General features: G+C 42.6%; 2 protein-coding genes across 5 annotated transcripts; one reads left to right on the plus strand and one right to left on the minus strand.

The window, feature by feature from the left end:
* The first annotated feature begins 447 nt into the window (after positions 1 to 447).
* lclat1 (lysocardiolipin acyltransferase 1) lies at positions 448 to 12482 on the plus strand. Of its 4 annotated transcripts, XR_004612605.1 has the most exons (7): positions 453 to 812; positions 5884 to 6051; positions 6465 to 6663; positions 7272 to 7418; positions 9042 to 9158; positions 10039 to 11976; positions 12033 to 12482. XR_004612605.1 is itself a non-coding variant. In XM_034575366.1 (6 exons), exons 2-6 carry the CDS (start codon positions 5884 to 5886, stop codon positions 10560 to 10562), a joined length of 1155 nt encoding a protein of 384 aa, XP_034431257.1. In that variant the 5' UTR covers positions 448 to 812; the 3' UTR covers positions 10563 to 12482. The 4 variants fall into 4 exon arrangements, 3 of the variants coding, with proteins under 3 accessions (XP_034431257.1, XP_034431258.1, XP_034431260.1); XM_034575366.1 differs by having other exon boundaries at positions 448 to 812; positions 10039 to 12482; XM_034575367.1 differs by having other exon boundaries at positions 452 to 627; positions 10039 to 12482.
* A 2303-nt stretch (positions 12483 to 14785) lies between these two features.
* On the minus strand, positions 14786 to 18356 carry ypel5 (yippee-like 5). The gene is made up of 3 exons (XM_034575372.1): positions 18150 to 18356; positions 16872 to 17038; positions 14786 to 16759 (listed from the first exon to the last, which is right to left on the minus strand). The coding sequence occupies exons 2-3, from the start codon at positions 17010 to 17012 to the stop codon at positions 16535 to 16537; spliced, it is 366 nt and encodes a 121-aa protein (XP_034431263.1). The 5' UTR covers positions 17013 to 17038; positions 18150 to 18356; the 3' UTR covers positions 14786 to 16534.
* Between the last annotated feature and the right edge of the window lie 512 nt (positions 18357 to 18868).

The following is an 18868-nucleotide window of genomic DNA, read 5'->3' on the forward strand; positions in this document are numbered from 1 at the left end:
CAAAAATTTTATGCAATACATCATTTCTGAGGGGAAGAATTGCCTAAAATCCATCCAGCAGCTTAAGAAGTGGCAGATAATGACTAACATATGTAAATAATTGAATGTGAAAATGATCACATTGAAAATAATATGATGCATTGTTGCTCAGGCATTAATTCAACTGCAATAATGATAATAAAAAGAGTCAAATTTAGTTTTATATGAGAAAATGATGTGAATACTTCAACATTGGAACATGAGTAGAGTTATCTGCCTTTTTCCCTTTTCACCCCTCGACTCCAACTATACTATACTATACTTACAGCTAAAAATAAAACGACCTCAGCCACTATCAGTGTGTGAAATCTACTTATTCTTTAAAATGAGGGCACATGCTGCTGCTGCTGCTCATTCTGCCTCTGTGGTTTCCCCATTACTGCAGCTTCTACAAACAGCGCCCCCTGTCTGCGCCTGGGTGTAAGGTGCGATAGGAGGTGACAGGTTGCGTTAGCAGAGCAGCATGGCGGCTACACCTCAGCTGCAGTGATATTAAAGTAAAGAAACATAAAGAAAGCGAAGTCACCGCGGGCCCGCGACGGTCTCCGCTAATATTCAACAGTTTTCGCCTTGAAGACCAGTAACGCGGTTGTTATTTTATTTTTTTAAATAAGCCTCTGCTAGTTAGCGTAGCTCATGTTAGCAAGCTGCTAACTAGCTAGGTGGCGGAGCTGCTATGTCGCAACCGAGCGGTTCGGCTTACAGGAGCTAACAGGAGCTAACGCAGCTCGCGCGCCTCAAGCAAACTGTGCATTTGGAGGAAAACCGAAAAGGTGGGTGTGTTGTCATTCAACGGTATGTAGAGGATATTCCACTGTGGTTAGCGCGACTGCTAACTGAGCAGGATTACCCCCGGCTAACATGTGCTAGCTTTGTGTTTTAAATGTTGCCTTTAGGGTTTTGCTCTGTTAGCATCAACGTTGTTGTTGTTTTCGTCAGCCCCGGTTGTTGTTGACAATACGCGCGCTGCAGGCAGAGATTACCCGGGTAGCCGTTAGCAATGCAGGCTAATCCCCCCCACCCAAGCGAATTCTATACACTAACGTTATTTTATACAAATAGTGCAACTTATGGCTGAGTTGTGCTAAGTTTTAAAGTCGCAGTTATTCACGTTTTAACGGTGCAGAAGCTCGCATGATGTAAACTGTGTGACATTTGCTCTGCACGCTTGTCTTGATCACTCCCATCACAGCTCAGTGTTTAAAGCTGTCACTCATTTGCATCTGAAGGCCATGTCAATAACTAACCCGGCTACAATGCTAACAGGAAGTTTTATTATGTACACATCTTCCTGTTTGTGCAAGTAGTCTCCTTCGTGTTAAACCTTAACTAACCCTCGAAGCTCTCTCGCTGCCCCACCCTAGCTCAATGGAAAACTGCTCTTGATTATTCATCTAGGAGACGTGGGTTTACCCAGTCTGCTTTTCCTAATGCTGGCAGATTTGACCACAGAAAATACTACTGTGGTTGAACTAGGTGAGATGGCAGGTTGTGAGGCTCCAGTCACTGCACCTCATTATTTATCTATAGATCAGTCAATATGTAATTCTTCGGTCAACAAAAGTTGACGTAAACACGAGCAAAGTTATGTGTACACTGGAATTATTGTCAGACTCTGACACTTTTCCTACCTGTGTTCAGTATGTTTGCACAGTGTATCTATCCCCAGGGGCTGCTTGAAGGTCACTAAAGGACAGTGTCAACAAAACGTTTCTCCTGAAACCCAGATTTTCCTCTCTTATCAAATGAATTTGCAGAAAGTGCACATCCCTGCCAGAGCCCAACAGTCCCATTATGAAACCCCATTTAAATCCACTGGACCCATTTTTTTTATTTGGACCTGCACCAAATTGCACTCACATAGATATAAGTCTTCTAAACATGCCAGCTTTTTTTTGCATCTACATAAAATAAAATAATCATTTATTAGTCCCACAATGGGGAAATATGCAATCCATCCATTTGTCATTTTCCAGAGAAATCAACAAACTGTTGAAAAGCCTTATCTCTCAATGTTAAGCAAAGTGATATGAAAAAATTCGTTATCCAGATCCACATAAAAACTGAATGGGTTCCTCCCTGACACTTACTGCATCCTTAAAGTTTTGTGGTAATGTAGCAGTAGTTTTTGCATAATCCTGCTAACTACACTAATATACAAACAAACACACCCTACAACATAATCTCCTTTGGGAGGTGATAATCATCTCAGCCTGTTAAGCCTTCTGTATTATGTTTAGTTAAGTGTTTGAGTCCACAAGACACTTTTGGAGTTCCAAGGGTAAACAGCGTTGCAGCCAAATCCAATACAATTGATCTAAATGGCAACCACTTCTTAAAACGTAAAAAACAACAGAACAAAACCATAAAATGCCTTCATACTGCTCCTGTGGTGTCATCTAAGTGTCCGTAAGTCCCGACATCAAATTCGACTCAAAACAAAGTCATTTATTTTACACCATGTTTTTAGCAAGTGTCCTCTGTGATCCTCTGGAGCCGCGTTTGCCTGTGAATCACAGCATTGACTGATATTAGCCTTTCACTTACATATTGGTATAAGCTAGGCCTAGGCAATAAAACAATATGAGTGATTATCACAATATAATTTTCATTAATAGTAACATAACAAAGGTTCTATAATGCCAATGAGTTGTGCAAACACAGTGAGGAGTTATAATACATAATTAAATAACCTGAGATTTGCAAAATGTTTTGCTGTTTATCAGGTTTTTGTCATTTTCTGCTCATACAGAAGTAAATTTCCACGAAAAATGCCGCAGAAAGATGTGCATTAGTTTATTTTCTGAATTCAAGTTCACGTAACTGAAGCCTAATTAAAATTTCTTTGTCATAATAGTTTGATAATGGCATCCAAGCAAACATTGCCAAATATTTGTACATACACATTTTCATATATTGTTTTTTATTTTATGTATTTTTTGTTAAGAAAAAAAGAGATGTAGAGGATGTAGAAGAGTTGTAGACGATGTAGACGTTGTAGGGTGATGGCGAGTTGGGAGACATTTGGATTCTTCCAAGTGCCCTTTAGATCAATAAATAGACCTGCACTTAAATCTGTTTGCAGTTTAATTATCTATTTCATCATCCTTCCTCTCTTTCATCCTCTTACACACACACACACACACACACACACACACACACACACACACACACACACACTACCTAAGCACATTGTTTAGCCTAGACATGCTTGACCTCTTCACTCTGCTATGCTCTACTGGGATGTCTGCTCTTCTTGGCTTAAAGTGAGGAATGTAAAATGATTGCCAGAGAATTCAGACTTGGACTATGGGGAGTATGCTGTGTGTTGCCTCTGCTGGTGTGTTTCGGCAGTGCTTTCAGGATAATTACATAGGCGAAAATGTTAAACCAACCCAGATGGATGGGAATAAATCAAACTCACAACGTGTGCTAGCTTTGGAGTATGAAAACAAAAGCGTTTCCTTGGATGCCTTACGTAAATAGTGTTCGGTCCCTGGTGCCCATGCCAAGCGGAACAAAAACATGTTTATTTAACACTTTAATGTTCATAATTCCATTCAATTCTCACATCTCCTACTCCATGAGTGTTATGCCTCTGTGCTGCGTGTGTTAACTGACTCTGAATGTTCCAGCAGCCACCCAAGGGTGTGTCTTTTGTGTGCGTGGGGACATAGTCTAATTGTGGCAACTGTGCTGAGCAAGCCTTGTTTCCTCACCTGTCTCATGCCTCACATTTTCCGTTGTTAAAGCCAGTAACCCTTAAACCCTCATTGCCAGCATAAACATGCACGCAAACAGACTTGCATTTTTTTTAAATGCACCTTCAGCCACTTTGGTGAGACTTGCTGCGTCACGGTGCCACAGAAGTTGTCGACGTGAGCAAGACGATGGGAGTGTTGGGGTCAAGTAGTCTGAAACAAATGCTTGTGCAATCATAATAGTAATTGAGGTGAAAAGGTGTGAATCACTGTTAACATTAAATAAGAGAACACCTGTTGGATGACATAGCTCAGACTACCATACGTCAGCAAGGCCGGGAGCTAATCAGATCATGACTCGCTGTAATTCTCCTTGCAAACCTTCACCTTACGCCTGCAAGTACTGATCCGGTTGTAGTTCCAAGCTTAAGTTTTGTGAAATTTGGTGTTTGTCTTTGTTTATAAAAACATTGGATTTTTTATATGTTTCTGAACATGTATCCCATACTATGTACTACGTGAGGTCACCAAAGTTCATGTACTAATAAAGTACAGCCAAAGCAGGTGCAACAAGATGAACAGGACATTGAGAGTCAAGCCTGTCCTGCCTTACCAGGAAAAATAAAGTTAAAATACCTCAGTTGGGTGTACCACAGTTATGTAGGGATTTTCAAGACGGATATAATCCACATTTAATATTACCATTGAATGCTGAAGAGGTCACCACTGATGTCATTGAAATGACAACTGATCCCCCATTGGTATGTCCCTATGAGCCCCTATAAACTTATTTGTTAGGTCATAGACAATTGAAGGTCCTGTTACTTGGTTTTCTCTTCCCTCAGGGATCTAATGACCATGAGGTGTTTCTGTGGCAGTTACTGTTACAAAAAAGCTTAACTAGCATTCAGTCTACCCTTTTTACATTCATCCAGGTTACTGATGTCTATACAGTTGTGTGTGTAGTTTCATTTTAAATAGGTTACATCAGCTGTTTTCAAAATGACCTTGTCGTGCGTACATTAGTGTCAAAGACACTACTGGTGTATGGGCTTATAATGACTCCAGGATAACTATCTATGGTTGTGTCACTAAAACAATGACCTGGCAGCATTTGTTGAAAATTCCTGTTACATTAAAAAGTTGTTGACAAGATTTTGTTGGTTATAGTTGGATTTTATTACCCTATTGATGCCACAGCACCGAAGACAGAGGCATTGTTTTCTCGGGTTGTCTGTCCGTCCCATTCTTGTGAACATGACGTGTTGAGAAGAATGCCTTGAGGGAATTTCTACAAATTCTGTACGAACATTCAGTTGGGCTCACAAATGAACTCATTCGATTTTCTTGGTCGAAGGTCGCTATGACCTCTCATAACACGTTTTTGATCTTGTGAACGCAACTTGTCAGGAACACCTCCAGGGAATCCTTTCAAAATTGGTCACTTGGACTCGTGGTGGAACTGATTCTAATTTAATGGTCAAAGGTCATTCTGACATTACACATTTATGATCTTGTGAATATCATAACTAGGGGAGTTCTTCAGATTTGGTACAAACACACACTTGGACTCTAAGATGAACTGTAGACTTTGGTGGTTAAAGGTCAATATCATGATGGCCTCACAAAACATGTTTTTGACATTTTGAACTTGAAGTCTGCACTAAGGGGCCGGTTGTTACTTGGACTGATAACAATTCCTGGAAAAAAATGCATATAGACTGAAAATACTGGTTGGTGGCAGCATACAACCCGAGAGTGGCTGTTGTAGATTTATGTCAGAAAACGTGGCTCAAAGGTTGAGCTCAACGTTGAGTTAATCATTCCAAAGCCACAGCCACACTTGATTTAGTGACCACGCACCCTCGATTTGTTAACCACAGTCAGAAAGATTCTCCTATTTACATTCCTGGCGTGGAATGTCTGCCCTGGATTTTCCACTGTTTGTGGGAAAATATGTCGGAAGAACAACAGAACAGCAGGCTTCAGTATTGATGAGCTCCACTTCAGCTCCTTTCCATAGTAGCAAGACAGGAATACATTCCATTAACATTTTTTTTGTATCCCCATCCTCAGCTCACATTTTGCTTAGCTGTGACGTATATATATTCCAACTAACCTCGTCTCATTCATCTCTCCACAGATGGCTGTGTCGGTGCGGGGCCTCTACTTTATGGTGACCCTGTTTTTGGGTAGTTTCTTTGGAAGTGTATTCATGCTGGGCCCATTTTTGCCCCTCATGCTGCTGTCTCCTGCTTGGTACCGCTGGATCACCGATCGCATCGTCGCTACCTGGCTCACCCTGCCTGTGGTGTGTACCCTGGCCTTTACTGAGCCTAATTCTGTGTGTGCCAGATGGTCTGAAGTAACCTAATTGACACAGTCACGATAAGATGCGTCATCTCCAGCTTTATTTATCCTTCCCTGTTTATTTTTGTCAGAAGTACACTTCATTTATTCAGACTGCCCTTGAGAAAATATATGCAAATCTTGTTTACAGTGGCTACAAAAATGAATAGCATTATTTATTCATTTTCATGTGACTCTTTTCTCTCTTAAATTCATCTTGCCACCATTCCTCTTCCCAGTCTCTCCTCTCTCCCTCTTCATCCTTTTTTAAATTCCCTTTCTTCTCTATCTCTTACCCTCTCTTCTTTCCATTCTTCCCCCTTCGCACTACTATCTTTTATCCTCCGTCCATCCCCACTACTCTGCGCTTTATAGGCCTTGCTGGAGCTGGTATTTGGGGTGAAGGTGGTGATAACAGGGGATGGCTTCATTCCGGGGGAGCGCAGCGTGATCATCATGAACCACCGTACACGTCTGGACTGGATGTTCCTCTGGTGTTGTCTGCTCAGATACAGCTACCTCCGCATGGAGAAGATCTGCCTCAAGGCTGTCCTCAAGGCTGTGCCTGGCTTTGGTGCGTATACAGTTGTCATCGTGCTTATACAAACTTGCACAACTTTGCATACTAAAATATAATCTTTTCTTCATACAGCATTTCTTCAAAGTAGTTTACATTAAAGAGGAGGGGAAATAATTCAAATGTGGAAATATAGAAGACAAACAGTATCATGTAAACTCAGTATGTTGATATGAAAACACAAGACAGTTTAATATAAGCAAAGAAAATAAGCAATTTTTATGCCTCCGCTTCAGCGACAAGTGTTTGGTGCTTGTGTATGTCCCATTGTTGTGAACAACTTGAGGGAATTTCTTCAAATTCAAAATGTTCAGTTAGATTCAAAGATGAATTAGTTAGATTTCAGCAGTCAAAAGTCACGGTGACCTCACAAGTCTGAAAAAAAAAATGTATGTTGACTGAAACCGCACTGAGTGGCATCTTCCAACTGGAGGCTCGTATTTCTAGTCTTTCCTGCAAACATTTCCACCAGCAGGTTATCATAGAGCATTATGCAAATGTCCCAGATCTCAAGGACAATTCTTGAAAAAGTGTTGCACAGTCACTTGAATATGAGAAGTAATCAGTCACACATATAAAGACAATGCACTGTGTGTATTTTCCAGGCTGGGCAATGCAGGTGGCCTGCTTTGTCTTTATTCAGCGTCGTTGGGAGGCGGACAAGAAACACATGGAGAACATGCTGGACTACTTCTGTGACATCAGAGAGCCACTGCAGCTGCTGCTGTTCCCAGAAGGCACAGACCTCACTGGTGAGAAGTCAAAAACGCATCGCTCCATCCATACCTGCAACACTTTGCTCACAATTCAGTTGTTATTCTCAGAATGTGTAGTCCACCAGCCAGTTTATGGAGCTCAGTGTGGCCTGACACCTGACACTGTTACGCAAACATAATTTCAAAGTGATAAGACGTAGTCAAATCCCCTGACACACACCCCACACAGTCATTTCTGCAGGAATGCTCTGATCTTTGGTGTCCAAAGCCCCTTTGGATCACAATTAAGCCAATCAGAGTCTAGAGCAGCTTTTCTAGGGGAAGCTTAACTTCTCTTTACATTTCATGATGTCATGACCTCTCATGATGTCATGAGGGGGTCCAGTTTTGTTACATCATAATTGGCTGGCAGCTTTAGGGCTTTAAAAGATTGTTTCACTTTTGATGTTGCGTTTGTACTTGCGCGTGTGGTTGCACGAGCTTGCGTCTGCAGTTAAGTCTCTTAAACCACTGGGCTTATTGTGGTGTTATGTATACAGTATGTTCTGAGTAGGGTTGCAACTGTAGGAGACTTTACGGTATGACAACTGTCTCGGATAATAAAAGGTTTCACGCTATCGCTGTGTTTCACAATTCATTCTTGTGGGATCTAACCTAATATCCTCTTTGCCAGTGACTGTGTGACAGTTGGTCCTAATGAATTAACAGAATTATAATCAACTGATTTACAAACACAATTTAAAAAGTAGCATGTAACTCTGGCATGTTGCATAACTAAAGCATGTTAGTTTGCACACGCAGGCCTCCAGCTTCAGGATCAGGTTCTGGATGTACGTAAGACTCTCTACAAACTTAATTGATTGAAAGATTGCATAAGAGTTACAAGTTCAGTACGTCCCCTCGAGGGAACAGAGGCCTGATCAGCAGGGGTCTTTCCATACTACCTCTGTGCGTCTGAAGCAGCTGCTTGTTACATAATATGATTAATGAGTCATGATATAGTTTACATGTTCCCGCAACTAGCTCCTGAGGAATGTCTGGTTAATAAACACACATCTTTCCTGTGTTTATGTACCGCTCTGGTTTTTACAAATGTGTAAGTATTTGTCACTGGAGGATGTATTTCATAAATGAAGTCACATCCCGTTGTTTTTCCAGCTTATTTTTGTGATTGTATCACTCTTGTTTTAGTTCCTAACTTCTATACAGTGTCAGGCTGTTGTATAGAATGTGCATGTATGTGTATTCAATGTGCATTTGTTAATATTTTACCCCAAACATTTCTTAATTCATGTTCTGTATGTTTGGTTATATTTGTTTTCTTTTTAGTAGTTTATAATTAACTTTATGGTTAAACTGTAAAATATCAAGCCTCAGTTACATTTCTTAGTCACAAGGTGTTAATATCAACATCTCAGGAATCATTGCCAAATTGCTTTTTATTTAACATATCTGTATTGGAATTTTTTACCCCCTAATATAGGTATAAGGGTTAAATAGTTTTACTAGGTTGTAACTGTAATGTAAATCGTATAATATACAATTACTGATTGCATCCTAGTGAGAACAGAAAACATTTTTAGCACAATGTACTTGTGAAAATGTATGACTTGGTGATTGTGTCTTCTCGAGATTTATCACTGTGTCTGTCTCCTGCAGAAAACACAAGAGCAAAGAGTGATGTGTTTGCTGCCCAGAACAACCTGCCAAAATTCGAGTATGTGCTGCATCCACGAACCACTGGATTCACCTTCATTGTGGACAGACTGCGAAAAGGTCAGCTGGGATCCACATCAACACTTTTCTGAAATCCTGTAAAGACAATGGTCCTCTTAAAAATCTGCAAAAAATGTTGTGGATGGTGATGCAACAAACAGTGTTGTCGACAGACCAGTGCTGTGTTATTTATTTTTGATGAATGGAATGATTTGGTTGCAAAAAGAATAAGTAGGGCACAAAGCCTGTCATAATTATGGAAACGCGTCATCAGCATAACCAGGGGAAATTGACATGTTACTATAATGACTAGTTATTCCACTGACGCTGTTTTGAGAAGAGGGATCATACCTGTTATTCAAAGATTAAGACCTATAATTCATCCTCCTGCCAGCCGTTACAGCACCCCTGGGATTCTCATGTTTCCCTATGAGCCAATTATGGCAGTCGTCCAGAGTTCTTAAATACCACTTCTGGTCTCGCCGTCTCGAACCCCACCCACCCTGGATGCTGAGCATGGCACTAACTCTCCAAGCAGGTGCTGTGAATCATTATGATTTCATCAGACTTAGCGAATTCTCCTCTCGGGCTCTCTGCACCGCTGACTGACATGCTGCACATGTCGTCTTTGTCCAGTCTGCCCCTCTGAGCTCTATTTTTTCCATCATAGACCTGAGGTGTACAGGAGCAGGCGCTGGCATGTGTCCTGTACACTTGATATTTCATTCAGTTCTCCATTCAGTTGAATAGCACAGTTGAATAACCAGTGTGGATGTGAAAAGGGATAATATGAAGTCTCCTTGTAGTGTCATGTCTTTGTCTGGAACTACACAGTTCACATTAAGTGGGGACTGTTTAAAGTGGGAAGTCTTGGAGTCAAAATCAAGTTCTGCTGTTCTTTTATTTAACTAAACTTAAGAAATTGTGTCCTTTTTCTTAGGAGACAATCTGGATGCCGTTCATGACATCACAGTGGCCTATCCTAAGAACATCCCCCAGACAGAGCGCCACCTGATCCTGGGGCTTTTCCCCCGCGAGATCCACTTCCACGTCCGCCGCTACCCAGTGTCTTCCCTGCCCGGCTCATCAGACCTAGAGTCTTGGTGTCGAGACCGCTGGGCTGAGAAGGAGGTCCGTCTCCGCGACTTCTACTCAAGCCAGCCCCGGGCCTTCGACAGAGAAGGTGTCGCACGTGTGCCACCCTGTAAGACGGAGCTGCGCGTGGCTCTGATCAAAGCCGCCTCGCTGCTGTACTGGACCAGCTTCATCGCTCTGTGCTTCACCGGCCTGTGGCTGTGGGCTCCATTCAGGCTCTATTTCGTGGTCATGGTTGGAGTGTACATGGCCCAGCAGAAGCTGATTGGAGGGCTGGAGCTGCTTGAGTTGTCCTGCCACCGATACTGGAAGTCCATGGCTGCTGATGTGGGTGACAAGAAAAAGGAGATGGCTGGGAAGATGCAGTGAAGATGAAAGACTGGATTGACTGGTCAGTGGCATGTGCTTGGCGAGGACGCTGAGGACTCCATTGTCTCGGTGTGTTCAGTCCAGAGGGCTAGAGGATCCCTTAGAGGGAGTCAGAACTCCATGCCTTAGAAAGGGAGTAGTATGTGCTCACCTGCAGTTTGCATGGCTTCAGTGGAAAGATCTCATCTTTCTGTTGAAGGAAAAAAAAGAGGAATGTTATGTAAATTTGTGTTGGGTTCAAGAATTCCATCATACATGGTGTCAACTGCCCTGTAATTCTCTTCCTGTATAATCACAGTGGATTCGCTTGCTGTCTGTGCATTTTATCTGTTATTTTGTTGTTGGTGTATCTGTTGTCGAAGAACCTCAGTGTTGACATGTGTCATGGAATATTGTTGTTAGTAATTTTTTTTTTATACAATTGCCATGTCCTGTTAACTTTTTTTTTTATTCCTGTGTTGCCCTTGGTTTTATTTTGTATTTTTCATAAGATATGGAACAGAGCCATAGTACAGTTAAAATGTACATGTGATGACTTGATTAACCAATTTTCAAATAAGCACTGTAGTTAGTGGGAGTATGATGAGACTAATTAAATGAATCCATCATAGGACGGGTACAATTCCTAGAGAATTATCAAGGTGTATACAGGTATATATGTACCACTGTTTACCTTTACTGGGTATAACTGCCCTTTTATACAAATTGGGGAATGGAATTTCCCACGTAGTCATAAGAAAACTTGTGTGATGTTGTTTATCACTTTAAAAAAATATGTTGAAACTTATATATAATTCTGCTTGTTTGCTCAAGTAGCTTTTGCGCATAAAAGCCAAAGGTGAGAGAAGCGGACGCAATGTAAAACAGTACCAAACAGAATGTAGTAGGAGAGAGTGTAGCTTCACTCACCACTGACGAGCTCGTCTGCAGCTCCACTGAGTCCACGCTTGTAATCAGCGACTCATCAAGATCAAACATCTGACTGAGATGTTACGTCTGGATAAGCGTAGAAGCAGATGAGCTTTGTGCCCTTTCTAGGAATGAAGGGATGCCGTGCAGAGGCAGGATGTGGGTGGTGCTGGGGTGGAAGAATGCCCTGTTGGGACAACATTACCCTTCGATGTGCAGGGTGGCACAGAGGACCAGACTTGGAGTGGAAAACTGGCCCTCAACTCATCCTAATCCAAAAAAGCCCTGTAATGCCCACCTCTGCCTTTGTCACTCTCTAGAGGACTGGCATTGATGCGCCTGCTAAACTCAATTAGCGAGTGACAGCTGAGAAAGCGTCTCCCAATTGTGCCAAAAAAGGACAGAAATTGAAACAAGATTGGAGCGGTGCTTCAACCACACTTTTAGCCACTGACTCCTGCTACCACTGAGCTCGATACCGTCTCAAACCACGTTAATTCTCGGGGTCGGGGAACTTCCGCGTCTCTGACGACCTTTAGCAGTTTCACCGCCACTGTGCAGTGTGTGATCTAGCTCGCGATTTCAACCCTAGTTTGTTATATAATCGTCTTTCATGATCGACCGCACTATATAGAAGGTGTCTGAAGCGTTTTCCTTTTTTTATGTGAATCTGAAGCTCCTGTAGTTCATGTGAAGGGGCTGGTTTCATTCACTGTGATCAGCTGTAAACACTTATCAGCAGCATGTTGTAGTTTACCAAACACTGTTCTCTGTCCATATATCCTCAACACACGCTCAGCTAGAAAGGGATTTATCTGTTCACCTGTGCTGTCTTGTGTCGCTCATTTTACAATCACTTGCTGATGCTGGACCTCATTAAAGTCACTGTCCTCAGGTACACACAGTGGACACTGTTGTCAGTCCGTCTCTGAAAGGAAGATATATATATATATATATATATATATATATATCTCTGAATAAATAAACTGTATCAATTCAGTTGGATTTCCAGACGTTGTTATTTCAAGTTTTTTGCAAATGACGACTACCGCCTGACAACTCACCTGATCTTTTGGGTAAATTATGTAATAGCTCATATCACTGTCATTAGGTTGATGGTATCATCAGTTTAAATGTTATCGACCCTTGTTTCTCAAACATTTTGTTTTATTACAGGAAGTGTAGCAAACTCCAAAAAACAAAATAGTCATATACATTATCTCAGTGTGTTACTTATGATTGAAATTATAGTGAAGATAAATGATTCCCTTTCTGCCTGGAACCCTCCCGGAACCCCCTCAAGGACCTTTAGGGGTCCCCGGCCCCTGTTAGACACGTTATAGTGTGTTGTCACGACTTTATGAAGAAAGTTTGACAATATGTCTCAGCTGCTGCCCCGTCATCTCACGCATTCTCTCGTCACTGCTTTAATCTACTGTATCAACCCCTACGCTGCAGCGGCTGAGTCGAGACCTTGAACGCTCATGTTACACAACACCAGGGAGTATAGTCTTCATTGCCTGTTTTGCGTGCACACATACAAATATGTTCTTGTCCGCCACGGACGACGAAGAAGGTCAGGAGCTTTGAAGGTGAAGAGCAGTCGCCATAGTAACTAATGTTGACTCCCCTGTCTCCTAGCAACGGGATGTGGAGTGATGTCAATGGAAAGCATGCTATTTTCTCCTGCTGACAGAATGATGTCACTGCTCTGTGTGTGTGTGAAGAGAGAGTGGAGGGGAATGAGAGAAGTTTATTTCTACATTCTATATATCGCTCCTCTCCTGGAGGGATAGAGAGTGGGGGTGTGATGGTGATATCACGTGGAATCGGAGAAAGACAAAAAGGTGAGGGTGAACTAAAATAACTGGGGATGGTGATGAATCACGGGCCAATTAAGGGCGCAATTATGCTCCCAGTGATTTTTTTTGGTCTCTTCAATCAAAAATAATCCTCTGTATCTGAACACACTTTAAATCTGCTCTGATGGGTTCTATAGTGGGTGGAAGGAAGACACAGACGCCATCATTTCACTAGTTCATGTTGTACTCCTGCTGTTTGATTTGTTTCCAAAAGACAGAGCTTAGTAATAGACTAGTTGGATATCAGAGCCGGAGGTTTGCGTCTTGAGAGAATCTGAATGTCCCGAGAGGACTGGATGTCTCTGAAGGGTAGTGGAAAAATAGGTCTCCTTGTAAGCACACACACAAAAGACTGCCACATCCAGATTGGTGCCATGTCTTTCCAATTGCATGCAGACTAATAGGATCAACAGGACGGTGTCATTATCCTTATCTGACCATATGGCTTTTTTCAATAAAGACGTCAGACAACCCTGAGGTTATGCAGGGACGAAGTCCGAGACTACTATGAATTATGAAGCAGGACAGTCAGTTCTCTGGAGATGGAGCCTCCTTTTTGCCTCTAGTCATGTCCGGCATTTAAATGGCACTGGATATGCTCATAAAAACATCAGTCTCCTCAATCCATTAATCCTTTAGATCCCTGGCAAAGGAGAAAAAAAGGAAAAGGAAAGCAACTGCTGTTGGTTACTAAAATAACCCGGGACAGTTTATTTTGTTCAATGACCTTAATTCATATTTGTGCGAGCTAAGTTTAGTGCTGCGTGCTCGGTGCAGGGCGCCTGCAGGAGTGACTGCAGAGAAGCAGACCTGTTGTTGATCTCACCGTTGTGACACAGACACACCAACAAAGAGGCCTTCCAACAGGATCACGGCTATAAATAACTCCGTGGCAGCACTGCAATATTAGTGGGTGGATTAGGGCTGAAACGTCATTGCCTATTTATAAACCAAAATGCAGTCAAACCTCTGCATGGTGGGTGATTCACAGTGAGTGCAGAGTAGGTGGGATTAAACAGGATTATAGTCTGGATGTGATGTGTTACTGGTCACAAATGTTTCACATTTTCTCCCTCACTGCTCATTCTGTTTTCTTGCCTTAATAGGGCATTTATTTGACTTTAAATAATCCATCAGATTTCATTCATTTTCTCCGTCCCAGTGAGTAACATCCTTCTATTTCAATCCTGCAGTGAAGCTCCACGAACCACGCGAGGCGAGCTAACGTCAGAGGCAGGCGAGGGACTCAGCATCATGCCTCCATGGGAAAACGTCCAGAGATCATCCTGTTCTTCAGTATTCTGCTGCCACCCACAGGCCAAACACGAAGTTTATAAATCTGATTTACCTTGAGAACAAATTTCTTGTAGGACAACGTATATCATTTGAAAATGTATAATAATTATCGTTAAAGTGTGTAGAAAGCTACAAAACAAGCACAACCATGATGAATTGAACCCAGCAAGACTGCATCTTTATTTAGAAATCACACCAGAGAAAATCCTTCTGTAGCCATACAAGAAAACAACTTCCTTTCAACCTCCAATCAGGAAAAAAATACACTAAGATAAATGCATCAGACAATAAAATAATAACAGAGTAAATCGAATAAAATCAATCGCTAAAAGTGAACAATAAGTGGTAACTATATTCTGTCATGGCCGTTGACTGAACACTGCACTGACTTGCTGATATGGATGGTGTCAGCTTCCTCTCTGTGTTTTAGTGTAGAAATGACACGTGCACCCTCTCACATGACCTTGCAAAGGCGAGGAGAAGCATTAACAGCATCACTTGTGAAGGCTGTTCCATTCCGGTAACGCCTGTGGGCTTTCACCACATCTGAAACGGCACAATGTTACACCAGGGCCACGATGCAGCGCTGCGAACCCGCTTCCAAAAATAACCTCAAATGTCAGGAAAACTGAGATTTCTTTTTTTTCTAACAGTGTGACATTTTGAAATCTTCACAGGGCAACGATGGTATAAAATCGGGGCAGGGACACAGGGCAGATTTGAAAGACTTGTTAGTCCATTAAAGCTCTGCACTGTAATGTAATGTGCAATGTGCCCTAATATCAGGATTATAAAGGATGTTTTTGGTTTGTTGTCGTTTCAAAAACTGTGTTGTGATAGAGAATGGGCTCTTTGTTAAACCTCTATTGTGTTACTCCTGAGGCCCCGTTGGCTCGTCACCGCTCGACACGCTGAAGACACACAGGCACAGAATCCATAGTAACAGACGCTGATTGGTTGAACTCTGTACAGGATCAACACTACGATTTTTGTACTGTGCACAGGGGCTCACTTCCACACCATGAACTGGGAAGAATAGGGACATTTTAAAGCCACTTTGTGTTCATCCCCAAAAATGTCATGTCAATCAAAACAATGGTACATCACACGAAACCTGCCCATCATCATCATCATCAAACACTACAATGAATACTTACACATGACATCAATCTGTGCTGTATCATTTGGATGAGAACAGAAATTTGAAACACTTTTACATTCGGTACAATAAAGGCTAATAAAATAGGTCACAGAAATGGCAACTAACTCTCTTGACTGTGTTTGGGGCTCACCAATGACGGATACAGAGAGAGACCAGGTTCACGACACAGAAGGACAAGCCCCAATAAAGAAATGTGGTTCGGTTAACATTGCAGTGTAGAACTGGGCTGGTTGCTTTGCCCCGAGTGTGAGAACGATGAACACACTCGTCTCTAACGCCTCCAGGTTATCTAAGTAAACCAAACAACCAGTGACTGATGATGTCTATTATCGTGCATGTTTTCAACTATTATACCCAAAAAAGTGTGGAGCATGCCGTGTGCAGCGATGATGAGACTGTGTGACCGTACATGAACACTTAACAAGTGAAGTTACAACAGTGTCCCCTGCTGTTCTGGAGGGGTGGGGATGGGGGGTGTACCCTGCGACACATCAATCAGGGAGTATTTGTTGGGAGAAGCTTATTGAGCAAGAATAGATCCAGCGAAGATCTAATCAGCAGAGGTCTAAGGTCATGGGCCAGAGACAGGGGGGGGGGATTGAGGGTGAGGGGGAGTGGTCAGCCATCACTTCACTGAGCACGAAGTCTGCAGGTGGCGCCATGCAGCACAGGGGCAAAGGGGTAGAGGAGAGGGACAGGAGTGCACAGGAGTGAGCCTTCAAGTTGGTTTCAACTTCAGGGGCTCATGAGTTGTCGGAGGGGACGTGCTCCTCGAAGCCCTCGCTCTCCCGAACCAGCGCCCTCTCCAGGATGACGCGTCCCTCCTTGTACCGCTGACTGTCCTCGGTCGCAAACTCGTAGATCCAGCCCAGCTTGCTGTTGCAGTTCTTGCAGCTGACGTCCCTCACCATGTGCCGGCCGGTGAGCATCACCCTGTCCTGGACCTCGCTGTACTGCAGGTTCACCACCTGCAGGGTTTGAGACACAAGCACACGCATGGGTTTTCAAGTGAGGAATGAGATACTGAATGTTTGTATCCTGGGTGTTTGATCCATCTCTCTTCATGGCTTTTCACTGTACCTTATTGAAGAGGAACGCTCGGCCTGTGGCTCCTGTGAAACGCGTCGAGATGAGCTCAGAGCGATTAGTCAGGATGGTGTCGCAGTTGGCGCAGGAGAAGAGGCGTGTTCCGCCAATGTGGTCCAAGAAGATACGCCCCATTGTCAGATCTCTGGAAAATGACTGAACTAATGTGGGGGGGGGGAAACAGAAGGACAAACATTGTTTTGTTGGAAAGTGAACTAAAAACGAGAAGTTACACATAAATGGATATATTTCAAAGACATCATTATGATAGACAGGCACGTCACCATATAAACACACACATCCCGTGATGCAGGATTTTTAACTCTTTTTATTCATTGAATTTAGTTTATCTATTCATTTATACATCTTAGACTGTTTTACAGATCCTCCCTTTATGCTATTTAATTTATTATTCAATAATTTACTTACGTATTTATTTTCACATCAATATATTACAACTTATAGTTTTATTTAATCCTCATAGAATTTATTTAATCTTTATCATTATCATTTATTTCTTTTTACCTCCCTTTGGTGTTTTCTTATTTCAAATTTAAGACAGTTATGACAGCGATGGCCCAGTTCCTGTTCATATTGTTTTGCTCTGTGTGGATGGGGGGGGGGGGGGTATTGTATTCTGTAAAGCACACTGTGTTACGTTGTTTGAAAGAAATTAAATGGATTGAAAAGACAAAAACACACAAAGTCTAACTGATTGATTGAATGACATCAGAATCATTTTTGAAGTGTTTGCCACCAGTCAACTGAAGTAAATCAGCTGTTGTCATATTTAACAGATTCTTTTTTTCTACAGGAATATAACTTTAAAGCCTTTAACTTAAATAAAACAAAAACTTGAGCTGACATGATTATCATTTTATTATCATTATCATCTCGACGTGTTGTTGTTGCTACAGCAGCTCTGACTTCCACCAGAACTTCATGTCCCCTGGACTGTGTTGTGTCCGGAGTCGTGTTGACTGAACATGGCAGCTCTGAAAATAAAAGCTGCCCATGACGAATACTCGAATAACACGACTCACAGGGAGGCTGAACCACCTCCTGGTCCAAACTGGTCGTGGACTGGTTCTAATGGGAAAGGAGATGGAGGACATGGGCTGGTTCTCGTCGCGGTTTAGCGCAGTTAGCTCTTCAGTTAACCAACGACACGAAGCTAACGTTGAGTTAGCCTCCGAGCTAGCAGTGCTAATGAAAACAAGCTAGGAGCGAGGGGGTAAAAACAACGCGCTCCCAGCCGCGGACGCTTCTCACCTGTCGGGTCGGAGTCGGCGGCTCGAAGTGTCTCCGGCAGCGAAGGTGTCACGGGCGAACGAGGCGCGTGTTACACGAACATCTGCAGTTTGTGTCGTCGTCGGTGCCTTTGTTGTTCTTTTCCAGCTGTTCCTGTCTGAGCTGCGCGAGCTACTGTCAACATCCGGCCGGGGGGGGGACGTCCTGCCCGCGCAGCTCCGCCAGGGGGCAGCAGAGCCGAGCGGATCCTACACACGTGGATAAAATACACGAGGGGAGTGTGTTTGAGTCATGGTCTGAAAAGCAGGTGGAGGAATCAAACATCCACTGATGGAAATGCAGCCGAGAAACGAGCCGTGGACGTGACAAGGAAATCAAATGGTGCAACTGCAGTTAAAGGGATAGTTCACCCAAAAATGAAAGTTCACTCATCATCTGCTCACCACTGTGCTGGTGGAGGGGAGGGTGAAGTGTTTGAGTCCACACAACACTTCTGGAGCTCATCACTGATTGTGATTTCTTCTTGTACTCTATTTTTTGCGATTGTGTTCTCCTACGTGTTGTCGGGTTTTGTGATTTGCCGTCATGATAAAGAATATGAGAGGCCTCATGTTCAACTGCAGCTCTGTCCAACCCTCAGTAACAGTCAATTACAATGTACAGTCAATTCCCTCAGTAATAGCATTTTGATAGGTGCACTTGTTTTGTTGCAACATATCAAAATGTTATAAACCATAAAA

This window comes from Hippoglossus hippoglossus, chromosome 22, assembly GCF_009819705.1.
Source record: "Hippoglossus hippoglossus isolate fHipHip1 chromosome 22, fHipHip1.pri, whole genome shotgun sequence".
In the NCBI taxonomy this organism is placed as follows: Eukaryota; Metazoa; Chordata; class Actinopteri; order Pleuronectiformes; family Pleuronectidae; genus Hippoglossus; species Hippoglossus hippoglossus.

Coding starts and splice junctions, on each gene's coding strand:
- lclat1 (XM_034575366.1), top strand. CDS start 5,884: ATGGCTGTGTCGGTGCGGGGCCTCTACTTTATGGTGACCCTGTTTTTG. Junction 6,052..6,464: donor CCTGGCTCACCCTGCCTGTG/GTGTGTACCCTG, acceptor TGCGCTTTATAG/GCCTTGCTGGAGCTGGTATT. Junction 9,159..10,038: donor TGTGGACAGACTGCGAAAAG/GTCAGCTGGGAT, acceptor CCTTTTTCTTAG/GAGACAATCTGGATGCCGTT.
- ypel5 (XM_034575372.1), bottom strand. CDS start 17,012: ATGGGGCGTATCTTCTTGGACCACATTGGCGGAACACGCCTCTTCTCC. Junction 16,760..16,871: donor GAGCGTTCCTCTTCAATAAG/GTACAGTGAAAA, acceptor CAAACCCTGCAG/GTGGTGAACCTGCAGTACAG.